This window comes from Talpa occidentalis, unplaced genomic scaffold (genome assembly GCF_014898055.3).
Source record: "Talpa occidentalis isolate TD23 unplaced genomic scaffold, MPIMG_talOcc4v2.1 talOcc4.17, whole genome shotgun sequence".
NCBI classification, from domain to species: Eukaryota; Metazoa; Chordata; class Mammalia; order Eulipotyphla; family Talpidae; genus Talpa; species Talpa occidentalis.
Window position 1 is genome coordinate 8338726 of NW_023601754.1, and position 19409 is coordinate 8358134.

Genomic DNA, 19409 nt, shown 5'->3' on the forward strand with positions numbered 1-19409 from the left:
TCAGAGTTAGAGTCAGAATTCTTGACTCTAGCTCCTGGTCAGCTGCAAATGCTCTTCTGTCTGAGACCTGGTTGCCTCATCTGTGAAAATATGGCATTAGAGTGGATTGTCTCCAATATCCCATCCCTCTAGCTTTAATTTGCTGTTATTTCAAGATGGTACAATACCCATGGTCTTCTCAGAGCTGGTTTCTGTCCCAGGAGGATATATGTACCAGGGCCCTGTATGACAACTGAAAACAGTGTTCTCAAGGCCTCCCCCAAACCTCCTGGGAGTGGGCTGGCACAGTGGAGCTGTGGGAAGCTTTGTTGATTGTCTTCATTATCTAGAAATAAAAAGCAGGGATAGGAGAACCCTCTAGAGTCCCCCATCCTCCTTCCTAGGAAAGAACACAAACAGCCTCATTAGTCACCTGCCCAGGCACCACATCCATACGTATGGCTGCTTTTTTGCAAAAGAAGTCCCCAAAGCCCCCTTGCTTTTCTCTGAGCTGCGGATAATGGACTTAGAATGATAGCCCAGAGCCATGCTCAGGCCTCTCAGGGGACCTGGGCATCTGTTGTCCTCGGTGGTTCCCGTGGCTACCGGTCAAACATAACTAGAGGGAACAGGTCTTTGATATTAGGGGAGAAATGATTCTCCTCCTGTAAATCCCATCCTACCCTCCTGTCTCGCCACAATGATCACTATTGCAACAAACACATGCCCTTTTGTCGGACTTCCTGTGGTCAAGAATTTCCTGCTGGAATTTTGTCACAATTATGCTAAATAGGGAGGCCTACTTAGCATAAGAGTAACCAAATCGGGCTCAGAGTTTGGGATCTGGACCCTAAGGGGCTCCCTGTTCTTGTCTTGCTGAGGTAAGAACTCAAGTCAAGACCAGTGTGAGGCACAAGAGCAAGAAATTTATTGTCAGATAAGAAGGACAGGAAAACTCCCTGAAAGAGAGGGGTCCTGTGTGGGTAGCTGCTGAAGGGCTCAGGTGTCTGCTTTGTATCCCTGTTGATTGGTTGAGGGCTGCTGGGACTCCTTTTTAGGTTACTTGGTCCATTTTCCCAGAACAAGGTTTTGCCTGTTGCTTCAGTGTTGTGTGGGTTTTCCGAACATTCAGTTTTTACCAGTTAGGGTATCCTGACCCTGACTAGTTGTCTGCCCAGACTCACTCCCTCATTCATAACTTCTATTGGGCTTCAGTCACTCTGGTTAAACTGAAATTTCTAGGGAAATGGGATGTATCAGTTGTGAAGAGATTTGTTTATTTATTTCCTTTCATCATTGTTCATTTTTGTAGAATATTTGATTTTTTCCCTCAGGGGTAGTCCCTCTAGATCTCCCCATGATCTATATCACCCCATGATCTATTACCACAGTCACTTCTGCTCTTCTCTCCTCTGTTTTGATTCCTCTCCTCCCCCTCCCTACTTGCAAAGAGATTTTATTTTTAAAGATTTATTTATGCATACAAGAACTGGGGTGTAGGCCAGAGGTGTGGGGAGTGAGAGGATTCATCAGAGACAGAGTGGGGAACAGAACAGGCAGATTGACCGAAGTACACTGCTGAGGGGAGCAGCGGGCGAGACAGGAGAGGTCTGCTGCACCATGTGGGTTGCTCCCTGCCTGGAGATCTAACTCATGTTGCAGTAGCTGCATATTGTTTCACAGTGCTGACACTTAACCCCTTGTGCCATGAGAGAGAGCTGTGAAGAGATTTTATCTGATGCAGCACATCAAGTTTTGGGACCAGGTCACAAAATTGAAGGTATAGAAGGGGACCCACTTTCAAAGTTTGATCTTCTTGTTCCCACAAATTAGTTACTCATCCATTTTCATGTGGACACTTCCAAGGCTGGGGAATGCCTTTGTGACTTCCAAGAGCAAACTAAAAGAAAACTAAGGAAAAAGCATTTCCTGCCTCTTGACTATTTTCTTCCAACTGGTCTGAGTCATGCTTTCCACTTACAAGCATTTATTAAACATCGTTCAAGATCCATTGCTGTACTTGGTAAAGGGGACAACAAGATAAACAACCCCCTATTTCCAGTGTTTGCAGAGGTCCAAGCAGCTGGTAGTAAATACCCATAACACTTGCCTATCATAATGGCTCAGAGAATTACAGTCTCAGCATTGTTTTAATTATGCAAAAGGGTTTCATTTATGAGAATTTACCTCCAAACCCACGAGCATACAAACACAGTGATCTGTAAGTTTACTCCAAATTTTCTCCAAAATTTAGGTATCCCAGAGTGGGGAACAGAACAGGGAGACTGAAATACACTGCTGAGGGGAGCAGTGGGCAAGTCAGGAGGTCTGCTGTGCCATGTTGGTATCTCCCTGGCTGGGCCTCAAACTCGTGCAGCAGTGGCTGCGGATAGCTTCATAGGTTGTGTCTTAACTCCTTGCACCACCAGGGAGGCCCTGAAATACTTACATATTCTTATAGCAAGCCATTATGCTAGGGAGCTAGCGAGGAAGGGAAGGGCACCATACCTCGTATAGGAATATGCACACACACCCCTAGCATAGGCTGTGTGTATACACTCTTATGTTTTCTCTAAACTAAAACTCTTTTTTTTTAAATTTTTTTTTTTTATAGAGGCATGTTTTTATTTGTTTGTTTTGTTTATACATGCACTGGGTACAGTCAGAAGCGCGGGAGGGTGAGAGAATTCACCAGAGCCAGAGCAGGGAGCAGAGCAGGCAGAAGGACCGAAGTACACTGTTGAGGGGAGCAGCGGGTGGCAGGAAAGGTCTGCGCGCCATGTGGGACCCTCCTCAGGTGGCCGGGGAGCAGCCAGGGATTGAACCGGCGCCGCAGAGGCCGCGGGCAGCTTCGCAACCCAGTGCTCAACTGCTGCGCCACCGGGGAGACCCTAAACTAAAACTCTTGATTTGAACTGATACTCCTATCCCAATGATACCTGAATGAGTGTATAACATTGATGCCATCAGAAATTAACCAAGCAGGCCAGAATGTAGCAAGGTCAACATAACCAGGAGGCTGATAAACCTTGGGGGCTGAACATGACTAATACCAAGAACATCAACTATGACCAACTGCTTTAACAAGCTGATCCAACTATGACTGGCAGTTCTGATGAACCAATTCACCTATGACTGTTTTTGTTAAACTCACTATAAAACAGCCAGCTCGAGATGAGACAGCAGAATAGTCCTCTAATTCTCTCAGACCAATGGCCATGGTATCTTCAGGGTGTAACAGTGTAATCCCTATTGAAAGGGGAGGTTCCGGGCCTCCCTGGTGGCGCCAGGGGTTAAGTGTCAGCACTATGAAGCAATCTGCAGCTACTGCAGCATGAATTCGATCCCTGGCCAGGGAGCTACCCACATGGCACAGCAGACCTCCACTGTCTCACTCGCTGCTCCCCTCAGCAGTGTATTTCAGTCTGCCCATTCTGCTCCCGACTGTCTCTGGTGAATTCTCTCACCCTCCGCCTACACCCCAGTTCTTACATGCATGAATTAAAAAAAAAAAAAGATGGTAGGAGGGACAGTGTGCAGTCAGCTTTCTAATGATCCCACCATTGATTTCTGGCATAAAAGTACACAGGGCCTAAAGTAGAATCTTGACCTAGACTCTCCTGAGCTATGAATTTGGTCATTGTGTAACCTTGTAACCAGATACCCTGTAACCAAGTTCTATGGATTAAATCTGCTAATGACTAAATACTTGAGAGAGCTCCTAACATGGTTAAGTGCTCAAACTAGTAGTTTCTTACAGTAAGAATACTAGACAGCCCATAGAATAAGGAAACTCTAAACTGAGCAGGAGTGATTTCCCACGGGGGAGAACAATACACAACCTTCAGTGCAAGAAAAGACAGTCTAAGACACACCACACACACAAAGCTATTTTTGCTTCAGAAAACACAACGGTGAATCAGAAACAAATGGAAGTGATTATTCATAGAGGCTGAGAAGAGGGCAGGGGAGGAAGGATGGCATCTAGCTGGCTCTAGTTTAGATTTTTGGAACTTGTTTTTTTATTTAAAAAGCTGGATGGGAAAAACCTTACATTATTTAAAAAAAACAACCCCTACCCCAACTATATACTAAAGGATAACCATTCAAGCAAACATTTAAGGAACTTCTGAAGATAGCACTTTGTGTATGTGTTATCACTGTGAAGGACTCAGGAATCTTGTGTTAACTTGTCCTCACCAAGAAACTAAAATTAGTTTCACTCAGGTAGCACTACTGCCCAAGGTGGCGTGACCTCAATCTAATTGGAGCAATCTGTCAAACCCAGGAGGGAAATTTTTTTTAAAAACCTGGTTTATACTATTTGTCACCCTCAACAAAGACAATGGCTAAGAAAACTGTTTAGAATTCATTGAGAATGTTTTGAAGAACAGTACTGGAACAATTTGGTAAAATTTGAGTTCTTTGCATTAGACAATAATATTAAATTTCTGAGTGTGCTCACTGTATTGTCATTATGTAAAAAGAACGCCCTTTCCTAGGAGATACTTTGTGTACTTGCGTGTGCAGAGAGGAAAAAAAGCAAGTAAGGGAAAATGTAAACTCTGGGTGTTTCTAGGCAAAAGGCTGTATTTTACTTCATTATATTCAACTTTTCTGAATGACAGGAACCATCCTTTTTAAAATGGAAAAATTGGCTACACTTACGGTTTTATTATAAAACTCTTTTTCTGGCAAGAAGATAAAGCTAAATGCTTGATAGGTGCATACCTTAGGTATTAGACTTCAAATTACCTAGGAAGCAAAAATTTGTTTATTTAATGAAAATACACAGAAGCTTGGCTTGCAACCACATTTATTTAAAAAATATCATCCAGCAGTTCCCTTGTTTAAAGGTTGAAGATTTGTTCCAGCGCAATGTTCCTTCCTTTTCATCAAATTCCCCTCGGCGTGGACTCCCAGGTGTGGAGATGCCCACCAGCCCAAAGAGGCCTAGTTCCACCAGAAAACCCAACACACCTAAGTGAGTGACGAAGCAGCATGATGTCAGCCAAGCCTTTTTTTTTCCATCCAGAAGGTTGTGGAGCTGGCAGAGCTGGAGAAATGAGATACCAGAACACCTAGGCAGCCCCAGAACAATCCACTTTGCCTGTGAAAGTTTGTACTTCACCTCTTCTTCACAAACTTTTTTCTGGAAGCATTAGGATTTAACCGTCTCCTCCCAGCTCCCAAAGTCTTGTCTCGGACTTGCAACGTAGCTGACCGGCTAGAGATATCGTTCTCGACAAAGGGAGAAACCCCAGCTATGTAGTCAGGGGCGAAAACATCAGTTTTCTGCCTGGCCTTTTGGGAGAGCCGCAGCTGAGGGAATCGCTGGTCTTCAGTCAGATGGGGGTTGACGGCATATTTGCCCCCTTTGGGAGCAGGAAGTGAATACTGTAAATAAGACCAGAAAGGCCATCAGATGCAGGCAGGTGCCATGGCACCTATCACTCACTGCCTACTACGAGGTTGCATGGCATGACTGTCCCATCAGATTCCCGCCTCAACTCACAGATGAAACACCCAAGAGTATTTTAACTATACACCTTCAGCAACAAACAGAGTCACCTGAATTCTAGTAACCAGGTACCTTTCCCATAGTGGCATGGGTTAACAACAACTAGGGCTGAGCAAATAATATTATTATGAAAAATGGTGGTAGTAAGGGAGTTGTGAAATAAGTGGGCCAGGTGAACTCTGGTGTTGGGCTGAAACTGCTATGAACTAATCTTTAAAACAGATTTCAGATAAAATATTTGTGTGTATTTAGACATATGCATACATTTTCCATCTTTGTGCCCTGAGGGCCGGGAATCCATGACTCCACAGGATTCATGAGTAAACCCGGAGCCCAGATCTTTACTTCTAAAAACCATTCTCCATAACAAGCTCCAAGGGAAATAGTTGATTCCATGAAAAGGGCAGTATAAGAGTTGGAGCATTTACTGTGCCAGAAAGTATGAAGCCAGGACTTGTCAACCTGACACAGCCTGAAGGGTTCCATGAACAGTCTTAAAATAATCAAACAGATAAAAATAATGACAGTAATGGATGGCAGCCTATAGACTAAAATAAAAATCCATGAGACAACAAATACATGGGATAATGGGAAGATTTCTCTTTATAGTAGAATGCCAAGTAATAATTATAGAATCAGAAAATCACCATTTGGTGACCAGGACTATAAAAACAGACTAGGGCAATTTTAACCAGTGAGTTAAATGTTTGATGAGAAACAATAGTCACAGTATCATAGAATCTTTCCACAAGTTACTCCTTTTGCAAATGACAACCGTAAAGGAAATTTGGGCAAAGGTTGAATATGGTCAGATTACACTTTGCAGCAAAGTTAACTTCTTGATATTGAGGATTATATTGTAGCTACTAAGAAAACATATTAAAAAAGTGATCAAACTTAGTATCATCCTGAACTGGGCAATTCATCATTTCCCCTGACAGAAAGCACTGAGGAGACTGAGGCTGTTGCTGCCAAAATGCATAGCCTGAATCCAACCATGTGGAAAGAGCAGGCAAACCTAAACCAAGAGGCATTTTACAACACAACCGGCTCATATTCTTCAAAGATTAAGGTCATAAAAGGCAAAAGAGATGAGAAACTACTTAGGTTTAAAAGACAATAAAAAGGAGGAGGGAAGGATAAAAGGAAAAAAAAGAGAGGACAAGTAAATGCCATGTTATTCTAGACTAGTTCCTGGACCAAAAATCCTCCTCTTTTGCTATAAAGGAAATTTTGTAGCACGATAGATCAGGGAGTAGTATTAAAGCAATGTTAGCTTCTTGATTTTGAGGATTACACTGTTTCATAAGACAAGGTCTTTCAGGAAATAAACACTAAAGTATTTCAGGGCAAAGAAGCATCACACGCATAAAACTCGCTCTCAAAGGGCTTAGGAAAAAAATACACAGAAACCTAGCAAGTAGACATGTTAGATTAACACTGGGGAACTGAAGTAAAGAGTATATAGGAATTATCTGTCCTATCTGCAGCTTTTCCTTGTATCTACAGTCTGTTCATTTTGACTGTGTGGCTAATGTCTTGCTCTCTCAACTTGAGGCCCCACTGCTGGGGCCGGGAGCTGCGCCACTCACCCGCAGGCCTCGAGGGTTCAGCACCTTGGGGTTGCGGGAGAAGTGCATGTGCAGGCCGCCATCTTCGCTGACGGTCACAGACACTTTCTTCAGGGTCTTGTTTCCACAATGTGAACAGAATACCCGGTTCATATCAGATGTTGTCCTGGAGACACAGGAGGAGATACTCTGTACTGGAACTGCCAGCAGCAAAGTTCATCCCTAGAGTACATTGGAGCCACAGACCTCAGGAAGGAAACGGCCAGAAAGGGGGAATCTGGCTGAGAATCAATGATCTTACCATCATCGTACTTCCTCAAGGGGCAGATCATTATAGCTCTAAATACCCTGTCCCCAAATGTCAGCCTGGGCAGTAAGCCAGAAGGTGGCTCTGGAGGTGCTAAGAGTTTATTAGTGAATTAAACAGGAAGCACTATAAAAGCTTCTATGGTTGAACAGGTTAGGTGTTGAAGGTAGATTCTGAGCCCCAATAGTGGACCCTGGATAGGAACAGCTATTGTTCCTGCTGAGGACCAAGCAGTAGCTTTGGTGTCTGTCCTTTAGGAAGTCTCCTTCAATTCCCAGTGGCTAGACAAGGGCTGTGTGAAACTGCAGGAGAGGCCATATCCTCCACCTGCATGTCTGAGTGAACTAAGCATCTCTCAGTAAGTGCTCAGAACAAAGTACCTAGCACCACAAACAGTCCGCCCTTCAGAATCATCTCCCAAGAACAGAGATCATTTTCAAGTGTTTCTGAGAATGAGTTTTACTGTGGAGAACTTAAGAGTTTTTGTAATACAAGACAGTAAGGGAAATGAGGTTTCATGACCCAAGGAGTTTTACTGTCATTGAGTGGTACATTTATGTGCTAAGATTCCAAACAATGCAGAAGCAGCTCTGGGAGCGGCTCTTTCTGTCACAGGCAGACCTGCAGCTTATTAGTGGCAGGGGAGGGCTGTAGTCACAAGTGACTGGTTGTTTTTAAGCCTGTGGGGGAGCAAGAATCCATCCAGGCAACTCTGTCCTCAGAGGAAGAGCTCTGGGGACCTAGGGAGTGACACCTTGCTGCTTCAGAAACCTTCTACACACACCTCGGCAATAGGGGCTCCAAATGACCAACATGATAGTCACTAAATACCCACTGAATCTGTGGAATGGCTGAAAGTCACCACAGTGGAAGACCCCCATCAAGCTGTTGAAGTGTCTTTTCCATTCCAACCACGTCTATGGGATCCTGGGGCCCATCAATGGAATGGCAGCCCTCACCTCAAGAACCAACTAATGACTCAGAAGAAATGGAGTGAAGGGCATGTCAGTGAGCTAAGAGTTCACCTGAATGAACATTTCGCTGGATACTGTGCTCCTTAATGTGACTATCTCCCTATTTCATTGATTTCACACAGGAAGTTAAATGCAGAGATCTTAACCAGCTTCTGCAAAGTCACACAGCTAACATGACACAATCCTGATTGAGCCCATGTAGTATGAATCCAGTCCATTTTTTTTTTTTAAATAGAAAATGTTGAACATAAAGTAGATCAAAGAGCACAATGTACCTCCATGTGCTCAACAAACAGCTTCAACTATGCACTCACGTTCCAGCTCTATCTCATCTGTGTATTATTTCAGAACAAAACCTAGACATCATTCCATCCAAGCACTGCAGTACCTATTGCTGAATGATGAAGACTCTGCTCTAGAACCCACGCCCTCAACCTAACTACTAAGATTAGGACTAAAAAACCCCACCCTGGATTTTTCAGATCACAGGTGACATATGAATCTGGGGTTCCAGTACCTGGGTAGGGCAGAAGCCTACTCGCGGAGGAACTACAACGTGGAAGGAGTCTCCATGTACAATGCAAGATTCTCCATCGAGAAGTTGCAGAAGGGATAGGAGGGGAGAGAGTTCAACAGAGGGGCACTGGGTCGAGAATCCCGGCTACATACTTGAAACAACCGTGACAGCGTAAGATGTAGCTCCGGGCCTCATGGATGAGCATACCGTTCACTGCCAGCACGTGCAGCCCCATCTGAAGCAGGACATTCTGCAACCAATGAGTAACAGTAGAACTAGAGTCAAAACAAAGCCAAGGTTTCTTTCAATACCTGTACAATCACGGTCAAAGGAATGCTGCAAACCCCTCGTTTGGCTCAGGAGGGGCTTCTACTGGGGAAAAGCAAGTTGAGGACGCCTCTAGAGATGGAAAGTGGGACCAGGACCCAGATTTCTCTCATTTCAAGTGCTGGGATCTGTGCTCATCATCATTTTGCCAAGGCCCCTCAAGAGCAATTACTCATTTCTGGGCTGGAAACCTTCTATACTTTCTCCAAGAACTCAGTGGAGCCTGGAACATTATACACACTCAGTATCATGAATAGCAAATGTAAAAAATTTAATGGACTATAAAAATTTGGCAGTAGGGCCTCCCCGGTGGCGCAGCGGTTGAGCGCTGGGTTGCGAAGCTGCCCGCAGCCTCTGCAGCGCCGGTTTGATCCCCGGCTGCTCCCCGGCCACCGGAGGAGGGTCCCGCATGGCGCGCAGACCTCTCCTGCCGCCCGCTGCTCCCCTCAGCAGTGTACTTCGGTCCTTCTGCCTGCTCTGCTCCCTGCTCTGGCTCTGGTGAATTCTCTCACCCTCCCGCACTTCTGACTGTGTCCAGTGCTTGTGTAAATAAATAAATAAATCTTTAAAAAAAAAAAAAAAAATTGGCAGTATATTATGATTCTCTTGCCTCCAAGCAAAACTGAAAATTACTGAAGTGCGCAGGGAGAGGTTCTATCACAGGAAAAGAAGCATCACACAGCTGTGTATACCTCTCATAACCTCCGAGGGACCCACCCCCATCTGAGTGAGGTCTGAAAGCTCAGGGCTAGCATATGCCCAACCCACCTACCTGCATGGCGAAGTCTGTGGTCACACAGCCCACTCGCACGTCCGTGGGGACGGCACACTGCTCCCACTCCTGCTGGATCTGCTTGATGTTGCTGGGGGTTATCCACCCACCTCCATCACCATCACTATCTTCGTCTTTCCTTTCTTCATATTCCTCCTCCTCCTCTTCACTTGGAACATCCTCATCTCTGTCAACCTGAAACACCAATGGATTTCAGAAACTTCCGGCAAAGTGTGTTGCCACGTGAAGGAAATCATATGTTGGGGCCTTTACCAGCAACTCTTGCAGCTCACGATCGATATCTGGCAAAGGGTTTCTCCAGAACAGGAAGGAAGTGAATTCTAGGTCCTCGGGTTTGCCTTCTGGGTGTCCATGTTCTACTGTTTCTCGTGGGGGTTTAGGCTGAGGTTAAAAGAAAAATAAATTTATAATCTGAAAAGTGAAAGGGTTACAGATGAACTGCTCTATGACATACAGTCATTTCAGACAGGGCTGAACTATGTATGAGTCTAGGTGAACCTGCTCACTGTAAACAAGGTGTGGGGAGATGACGGAGGCAGAAGACAGCACAAAGAGCACGGCTTGCCTGAGGAATTACCTTTGAGGGCAGATGGAAACCAGAAACGTGTAGAGGAGTTTCCGGATGCTGAATGGATGAGCTCACTTTAACCTTTAAAAAGAAAAGAAAAAGTGACAGCTCAAAGCAAGGAAATATAATTTGCAACTTCAACATGGAAGATTAAAACAAAACAGAAAACAAACATATTCTCCCTGGTTATTTGAAATAAAAGGTAATCCAATTTATTTTAAAAGATTTATTTACTTATGTGTAGAAGAACTGGGGTGTAGGTCAGAGGTGTGGGGGTGGGTGAGAGGATTCACCAGAGACAGAGTGGGGAAAATAGGTTGGTTTACTGCAATAAATACACTGCTGAGGGGAACAGCGGTCAGGACAGGAGAGGTCTGCTGTGCCTTATGTGGGTTAGTTCCCTGGCTGGGGATTAAACTGAGACTGAACCCCTAGGCCACTGGGGAGGTCCGTTTTCCAATTTTTTTTTTTATTTTAACTAGCGAACAGGAAAATGTGTAAGTGTATTTTAGACATCACTTTTAGATTTCTTGGGTTTGGGGACTTAAACTTGCTTACAAACAAGGGGAGGCAGTTCCAAGTAGTACAGAAATGTGAGTCCACCAGTTTTGATGATTTTTGGCAGAGATCAAGCAATTCTTTGTCAGTATATTTGAAATGAACTATTACATTATTAGATTATTTGGCTTCTAAACTCCACTGGCCTGGAACAGCCAATAAGGCCCAGTCTGAAATCCATTATTAGTCTCTTCAATGTAGTTAAGGTGTGCAAGTCCTGCCCTTTGAAGGTAGCAGGTTGGAAAAAAAAGGAAGTACCTAGTGCTTCCTTCTTGTTCTATAAAGAAGCCTATTTAAATAATAGAATACAGTTAATTTTTACTTTCCGCATCTTTCAAATTTAACCAACCCTTCCCAAGAACCTATAGGTCAAAAGAGAATGAGACAATTTTGTTCACTGAAATGGACGAATCTTATTTGGGTTGTGATCCAAACAAATACATTATTTTCAAAAATACACAAAAATAATTAGGAAATGTGAATACTAACTGCACAGTTGATATTAGGGAGTTGCTATTAATTTTGTGTCTGTGTAATAATGGTCCTATTTTAAAAAAGAGATAGATCAAGATATCAGAAAAATAACAGTATATCTGAGTTCAAAATACTCAAGGCCAGTAGTCAACAGAAATGAAAACAGAGCACCAGTAACTGAGGTGGCAGAATGACTGGGACACTGCATTCATCATAATGACATCTCTGCTTTTCTGTATTTGACAGTTCCCACAATAAGAAAGGTAAACAAAACAATGAAGCCACCAACAGGCTTTCCGACAGTCAGTATTGGTAGTATAGTGTGAACATAGCTGCCTTCAACAATCTTCCTCACTTACTTTTTCTGGTTCTCGTTTTAGGTGAGACACCCCAACAAATTCTGCTTCCAATTGGTAGGTGAGTGCCAACACTTGTATATCTGTGGCAGAGAGGCTGGGATAGTCTCCAGTTTTCTTTGAAAACTCAGTCACTGTGAACAAGAGATTTCCAACTTTAGTTAAGAAGCAAAAAGTTCCCTGGATAACATAATGAAACTATGAAAAGAACTTAGGGACAATATCCCCAGGAAAACTTCTTAACATTTTCATTCATTTCCTGACCCTTTTCTACTCATAGTTGAGCCATTTGTATTCCCGTCAACCAAAGTTAGGTGGGTAAAGTTTACCATTATATCCGTAAGGGGTGCAGATGAAGGAACAAAGTTAGCAGAAAGACACTGAGAGTTAGCATAATATTTGGAGTGAGGGAATTTCCTTATCTAGATGTCGGTATTGTTAGGATAGGTCTCTTCTCTCCGCACTCTGAAATTCTTTTGATTCTAAGTATAATACTCCGTATTATTAGAATGGATGATCAGATTCCAAAATGGAAGAAAAAGGTAATTCTACCACTAACTCTTGTAGTCTATGACAGAACAAGAGTATTAGGTTGCTTTTTAACAAATACTGGACAGTTTTTGAGTATTCTAAAAAAACAAACACAAACCTCATATCCTGAGACTCCAAACATAAACAAAGTAGTTTTTTCCTTTTTTTTAAAAAAAGATTTATACATACAAGAACCGGGGTACAGTCCAGATGTGCGGGAGGGTAAGAGGATTCACCAGAGACAGAGTGGAGAACAGAAGAGGCAGACTGACTGAAATACACTGCTGAGGGGAGCAGCCGGGGAGACAGGAGAGGTCTGCCATGCTGTGGGATTCTCGCCTGGCAGCCACCCAGCCAGAATCAAACTCATGCTGTAGAGGCTGTGGACAGCTTCACAGCACTGTGCTCAACTGCCTGCACCACCGGGGAGGCCCTAAACATAGTAGTTTTTTGACACCTTTCCTTATGCTACCTTGGCATATGGGTAATTAAATGCACTGCTCACATTTCCTAAAAAAGCTATTAACCGTGGCCAAAATTTATTGGGCAGTTACTGTACATCAAATCCCGTGAAGTACTAGTAATGTTTCCACAGAAAGACTAATCTGTCAACGATCATAGCTAGCAAACTGATGGCAGAAACTCCACCAACACATGTCACAAAGGAATAGTGTAGGTGACATGACCTCCACTACCAGCCGCTAACCCCTGAAACATAAGAACTATCCTAAGCATGGTTGTCTTCCTTGACCCTTAACAAGAGAACAAGCCTGACTCCTTATCAAGTGTTAACTGTTTATAGTTTCTTTCAGGAATAATGTAAAGCCTAAAAGCCTAAATCCCTTTTTCTGACTTGATGTTGGATACTGGAAAGAAATGGGCAAGCGTAAGAGATCTGGGTTCTTCTATTTTTAATCCAAACAAAATTAATGAATGTTTACAAAGTGGTAGGCGCTGTGCTGCATGACACACTTCACATTTTATGCTTCTAGCAACCAGTGAGGTAGGAACTACTGCTATTCTTATTTTTCAGAGCAGGCAACAGACACCTAGAGTCTGAGGGATGTACCCCAAGGGAACATAGCTGCTAACAAGCAAGGCCTGGCTGACTCCTGACCCAGGCGGTCTATTTCCCACCGTGATCTCCTAGAACGCGGTTTCTAAATCTGCTGATAGTGTCCAGACCCTAACAGGCACTGGAGCCGGTGCAGCTGTTGTAGAGCAACCCCGATACAAAACGGGGTGCCTGACTGTGGGTCCTCACCCCCTAACACAGCCACTGGATCCTAAGAGGCACTGGAGTCCGCACCCTGGGCCTCATCTTCGCGGTGGACACCGGGACAAGCGCACTCACCCAGCCGCACGTACTCCGGGCAAGGCTCCTTGAAGCGCAGCTCGTAGGGCAGGACTGCGAGCCGCCTGCGCGTGGCCTTGTCCCGAATCTCGCTGACCACATCCCGGATCGTGTAGATGTTTTTCCCGATGTCCTGCGTAAAGAGCGAGTGAGCTCGGACCCGAACGACTCCCCGCGCGACTTAAAGGGCCACCAGCCCAGCCCCGCATCCTCTCTGCCCGAGTTCCCCGTACCTGCAGAGCCGCGTCCCGCAGGAAAGCTCCCGCATCAGCCACAACGTGCTCCACCGGCGCCATCTTGGCCGAGCAAGCCTGGCGTGCGCACGCGCAGGGAGTTTGCGTCGGCCCTTCGGCCCCAATCCCGGCCTCGGGGAGCTGGAGGGAGTCGCTGCTATTTAGCGCCGCCTGCTGGCGGCTGCGCCCACCGCGTTCGGCGGCCGACTACTCGTGCGCATGCGCCACGCCGCCGCCAGCCGGGACGGGGGTGTGGGCGGGGCTAAACTCTGAGGGACGCCTGAGGAGATGCTTCAGCGTCCACCCTCAGCCCTTTCTTCGCTTTTAAATGTAAGACTTATGTGTGTGTGTATGTGTGTGTGTGTGTGTGTGTGTGTATAAAAAAATGATGTCTCGTTGTTAAAAGTCAAGCAATACAAATCACCGAATTTAGTGATCACAGACAACCCTAGGAAGCGGGTAGTGCTTTGCAGGCAGGGGCCAGGCAGCAGGACAGCTGGAGCCTGCAAGCACGGCTGGTAGGGGATGTGCAACAAGACTAACACGCAGACAACGAATTCAGGACACTTTTTTAGCCACTGGACCGCTGCTGACGTAACCCCACTTCATTTTGAGCAACTCGCTGTGTCCACGTTACTGTCCTCACTGCACTGCCCCAAGCAAGGCACATCGCCCGCCAGGAGATAATCCCTGGAGAAATGGAACTAATGGGGGGACTGAAATTCCCTGGCAAATCCGAGATTCTATACGTAGGAGCTCTGGCCTATTAGAAGTTGATGCTGGCAAATTTGATCTGAATCTTCACTGGAGTTTTCACTCATTGATCTTCATTAATCGATATTGAGTTACTTTTAACCTTTTGTCAACTCTTCGCCCCTATCTGATCCTTCCGTTATCATTTATCCAGCCTAGGTTCCCAGTTCTGTCAGTGCCCTGGCGGTTTCCTTCAGCAGTTGCCCAATTCCTTTTCCTTCCCCATATGTGTCTCAACTCTTCTTACCTTTCAATCTGTAATCTCCAGAACCTGCGTGGGGTTCCTACCCTGCCTACCCTGGTTGAAATAGCACATTTAAAGGCTGTTTCTCAATTTCTAGTTTTTTTTTCATATCAGTGTTTTGGGGTTTTTAGCTCTTGGCCTTAGTGTCTCTGCAGAATTTCACATTGCTGACCATTTTCTCTTTCTGGAGTGTCTCTCCTTGCCACTCTGACCTTGGCCTCAGCCTCTTGATGGCTTCATGCTCTCTGATGGCACGCTATTCTCCTGCCTTGCAAAAGTGGTATCCCCCACCCCAGAACTGTCTCAGTAGGTTGTCACTCAACTTCTCTATTTCTATCTATCTTCAAGGCCTCAGTGACCACAGTGTAGGAAGAGCTCCCAGATGTCTATTCTTCAATTTTACTCCTCCATCTAGCATCTGGGCACATCCATCTGAATTTTCAGTGTCTTCACTCAGGAGGAAAGTTAAAAGTGAAGTGATTCTCTTTTCCACCCCTGCTTAAAATTTCTTCACTTGTTAGAGTTCCTATTTTTACTGAAGGCTTCACCAACGAAGGCATTCAAGGTAACAGTCTGAGTCACCCTCATTTTTAACCTCATGGTTAAGGGTGGTGCTCTTGCTGAATCTTACTGATATCACTTCTGGAATGTTGGGGTGACTGGCTCCCCTGTACATTCATTCCCCTTACTCTAATCAAGATTTTATCTCATGCTTAGAAAATAATGATCCATTTAACATTAGCTTTCCTATGTATGGTTTCTCCTCCAATTGATTGCTCCTGTTGATTAAGAAGGGGGCGAGTATATAGGAGCTGAACTCCACCACCAAAGAGGTTTAATGATGTTCATTGGTAGTGATAATTTTGTAAACCCTAAGATGAAAGAGAAAGATGTAGTTCTTTGGTTCTTAAACCGCAGTACGCATCAGTATCACCTAGAAAGCTAGCAAATAAGGATTGCTTGTCTTATCCTCAGTTTTTGATTCACCACATCAGGGCAAGACCTGACCATTTGTATTAGTAGTAACTTTCATGTGATGTTGCTGCTGCTGCTGACTTGGGGGCCACACTTTGAGAACTGCTGATTTATAGGCATAGTCAGGAAATTTAGGCTATGAGCCATTTATTTTATAGTGATCATCAAGAATATATATTAATATTAAAGTTTTCTTGACACTTTTGCTTTTGTCACTTTTTATAGTATTTTAATTCCTATTTCTATAAATTTAAAATATTATATATTTTAAATTCCACCACATTAGGGCATATATTGTGTTAAGGCAAGAGGAAACTAATGGGGCAAGTCCTCTACAGCCTTAGAAAGACTCATTTATTCAACAAAATGTTATGTTTATACTTCCATGGGTGATAAAGTAGCTGTGAATAATGTGATATTTTGTGTAGCATCTATGGGCATCTATAATATATGGCTTTGCAGCCAGATCTTGAAGGATGAGAAGGGGAATTACATCAAGTTTTGAAAGTCCAAAGGGTGTTCAGAGAATTGAGGATAGTACAGAGCTGGACAGGGTCTCTGAAAGGTGAAGGGAATCCTGAAACTCTTCCATTTTTTTTGAAGCTTTGGCATTTTTCAATAGTGAAGAAATCCCAAAAGGGTAAAATGGATGAAGAAGGTCAAAAATTATAAACTTCCAGTTATAAAACAATTAAGTTATAGGATATAATGCACACATGGTGGCTGAAATTAATAACTATGTTAATAATGCAGTGTTGCATATTTGACAATTACTGTGAGTGGATCTTAAAAATTTTCATCACATGGAAAAGCTTTTGTAACTGTATGATGTGACTGAAGTTAACTAGATTTATTATGGTGCTCATTTGCAATCTATACAAATATTGAATCATTATGAAGCTAATACACTGTTATATGTCAATTTTATCTCAATTAAAAATAGCTTAAAATAATAACAACAAAAAAGCGAAGAAATCTCAAGACATCATAGGAAAATTATGGTCATTTTAAACAGTTTACATGAGCAAGTTCACATTTTAAATATACGTAGAGGACACAAGGTTTAAATGATTTGGAGATCATGTCAACTTTTCCATGTGACACCCTTTCTGAAAGAGAAAGGTGTTGCTTGTGTGTTCCAGTGAGGATCTGAGTCCACTTACAGAACTGGAATATGGAGACACCATGAAACCATGTGCTCACCAGTGGGTTAGGACAGAGAGCCACTTGATGCAAAAGAAACCCCATAAGAAATCGGTAAGTATCCCTAGCATTCCCCCGAGCTTTCTTGGGTGCGTCCAGACTATCTTGTCTTGCCTTTGTCTTTGTTTTGTTTTGTGTCTGAAATTTCTCCTTGCCAATTACTGCTTACTTGGTTTCCAAGAAGCAGCTTCCTGCCCCCTTTTCTGTAAACTTGTCTTTGATTATGCCAATCAGACCTTCCCCTAAGGACAGATTTGAATTCTTCCTCCTCATCACATTTAAGACATTTCAGTTATGTCATTCAGTGTGCAGTTATTATTTCTGTTTTACATTGTCATTAGAAATCGGCACTGTGTTTTTTCAAAGAGTATTTTTTCCTGAGGTGAACATTTCAGTTTTTTAACTTGGGGGGCACTTTTGTGATGACATATTTTTTAACTTTTTATATGTCCTTGAAAACTAGAAAAAGAAACCTTGTATACTGTAAGACCTACTGCAATGAGTTCAGTGCTTAATAAATGTTGTTGAATTTTGTTCATATAAGAAAATATTTTAGGTTTAAAAATATGGAACGCGGGTCTCCCTGGTGGTGCGAGGAGTTAGGCACCGCACTATGAGGTGGTCCGCAGCCTCTGCAGCACGAGTTTGATCCCCCGCCCAGCTGGAGAGAAACCCATATGGCGAAGTGGACCTCTCCTGCCTGACTCGCTGCTCCCCTCAGCAGTGTATTTCAGTCAGTCTGCCTGTTTTGTTCCCCGCTCTGTCTCTGGTGGGTCCTCTCACCCCCCCACATCTCTGGCCAGTGCCCCAGCTCTTGTATGCATAAATAAAGAAATCTTTGGGAAAAAAAAAAATGGAACGCTTCACGAATTTGCGAGTCATCCTTGCACAGAGGCCATGCTAATCTTCTCTGTATCATTCCCATTTTAGTATATGTGCTGCCAAAGCGAGCACAAGAAAGTATTTTAAGAGGCCCCCTGTGAGCCAAGTTGCCCTTTAGGAACTGGGTGATAGCTCCTGTCTTCATAGTATGCTAATGCAATGAGAAACAGGTTTTATTGATGCATATCTAAATTATAAAATATATCTTTTTTAAAAGACTTATTTATTTATGCATACAAGAACTGGGGTACAGGCCAGAGATGCAGGGGGTGAGAGGATTCACCAGAGACAGAGTGGGGAGCAGAACAGTCAGCAGCGGGCAAGTCAGGAGAGGTTTGCTGCGCCATGTAGGTAGCTCTCTGGTCGGGGATGGAATTTGTGCTGCAGTGGCTGCGGATATCTTCATAGGTTGCATCTTAACTCCTTGCACCACCAGGGAGGCCCCTAAATTATAAAATATATCTTATATAACACGTGTAATATGACATTTAAAATATAACAAGTATGGGCCTCCCTGGTGGCGCAAGGGGTTAAGCACTGCTCTATGAAGCAATCTGCAACCTCTGCAGCACGAGTTCGATCCCCGACCGGCCAGGGAGCTACCCACATGGCGAGGCAGACCTCTCCTGTCTCACCCGCTACTCCCCTCGGCAGTGTACTTTGGTCAGTCTACCTGTTCTGTTCCCACTCTATCCCTGGTGAGTCCTCTCACTCCCCACACCTCTGGCCTGTACCCCAGCTCTCGTATGCATAAATAAATAAATCTTTAAAAAAATAAAATATAACAAGTATGTTATACATATATAACATTTTACAATTTAGATTTTATAATTTATAACATTTTATAATTTAGATAGACATCTAAAATCTTTGTACATGCACGTTTATACAAACATGCACATATTCATACAAAAATCAATAGTGATAAGCCTGGAGCAACTGCAAAGGAAAAATAAAGCAAGAAGGGTAGGAGGACAAGGTAGAGTTGAAATGCGGTTTTCAATAAGGTGACCAGAAAAGGTTCACTGAGACAGTTGAGCAAGCATCTGAAAGAGATGAGGGGGTGAACTAATTATTTGTGGGAAAGAACTTTTCAGGCCAAGGGAAAAGCAAGTCTAACTGGCCTGAGGCCATAGTAACAGAAGCACAGTATTATGGGGAAGAACAATTGGAGATGAGATGAGGGAAATGAGGGGGATGTGTGGCAGCATCACATATAAGGCCCTAGAGGTAAATGTATATTTTAAGTTTTATTTCTCTGATGCACAGTGCTAGCAACTTTGCTGAAT

At 43.7% G+C, this 19409-nt stretch overlaps 2 protein-coding genes and 1 non-coding gene across 3 annotated transcripts in view; 1 reads left to right on the forward strand and 2 right to left on the reverse strand.

Moving 5' to 3' along the window:
* Positions 1-4215: 4215 nt before the first annotated feature.
* On the reverse strand, positions 4216-14139 carry NOB1 (NIN1 (RPN12) binding protein 1 homolog). Its single transcript, XM_037516021.2, has 9 exons — positions 14064-14139; positions 13831-13963; positions 11949-12079; positions 10567-10638; positions 10242-10370; positions 9969-10163; positions 9022-9119; positions 7093-7237; positions 4216-5376 (listed from the first exon to the last, which is right to left on the reverse strand). The coding sequence occupies exons 1-9, from the start codon at positions 14124-14126 to the stop codon at positions 5107-5109; spliced, it is 1236 nt and encodes a 411-aa protein (XP_037371918.1). The 5' UTR covers positions 14127-14139; the 3' UTR covers positions 4216-5106.
* Positions 14140-14330: 191 nt separating this feature from the next.
* LOC119249013 (NEDD4-like E3 ubiquitin-protein ligase WWP2) overlaps positions 14331-19409 on the forward strand; it is a 70289-nt gene continuing 65210 nt past the window's right edge. The window contains exons 1-2 of the mRNA XM_037516023.2: positions 14331-14393; positions 17178-17292. Coding sequence (XP_037371920.2) covers positions 17221-17292 — 72 coding nt within the window. The 5' untranslated portion in view covers positions 14331-14393; positions 17178-17220. The remainder of the gene's footprint in view (positions 14394-17177; positions 17293-19409) is intronic.
* Positions 18086-18192, reverse strand: LOC119250579 (U6 spliceosomal RNA). The gene has a single exon (XR_005126320.1). It is a non-coding gene; the product is annotated as a U6 spliceosomal RNA (small nuclear RNA).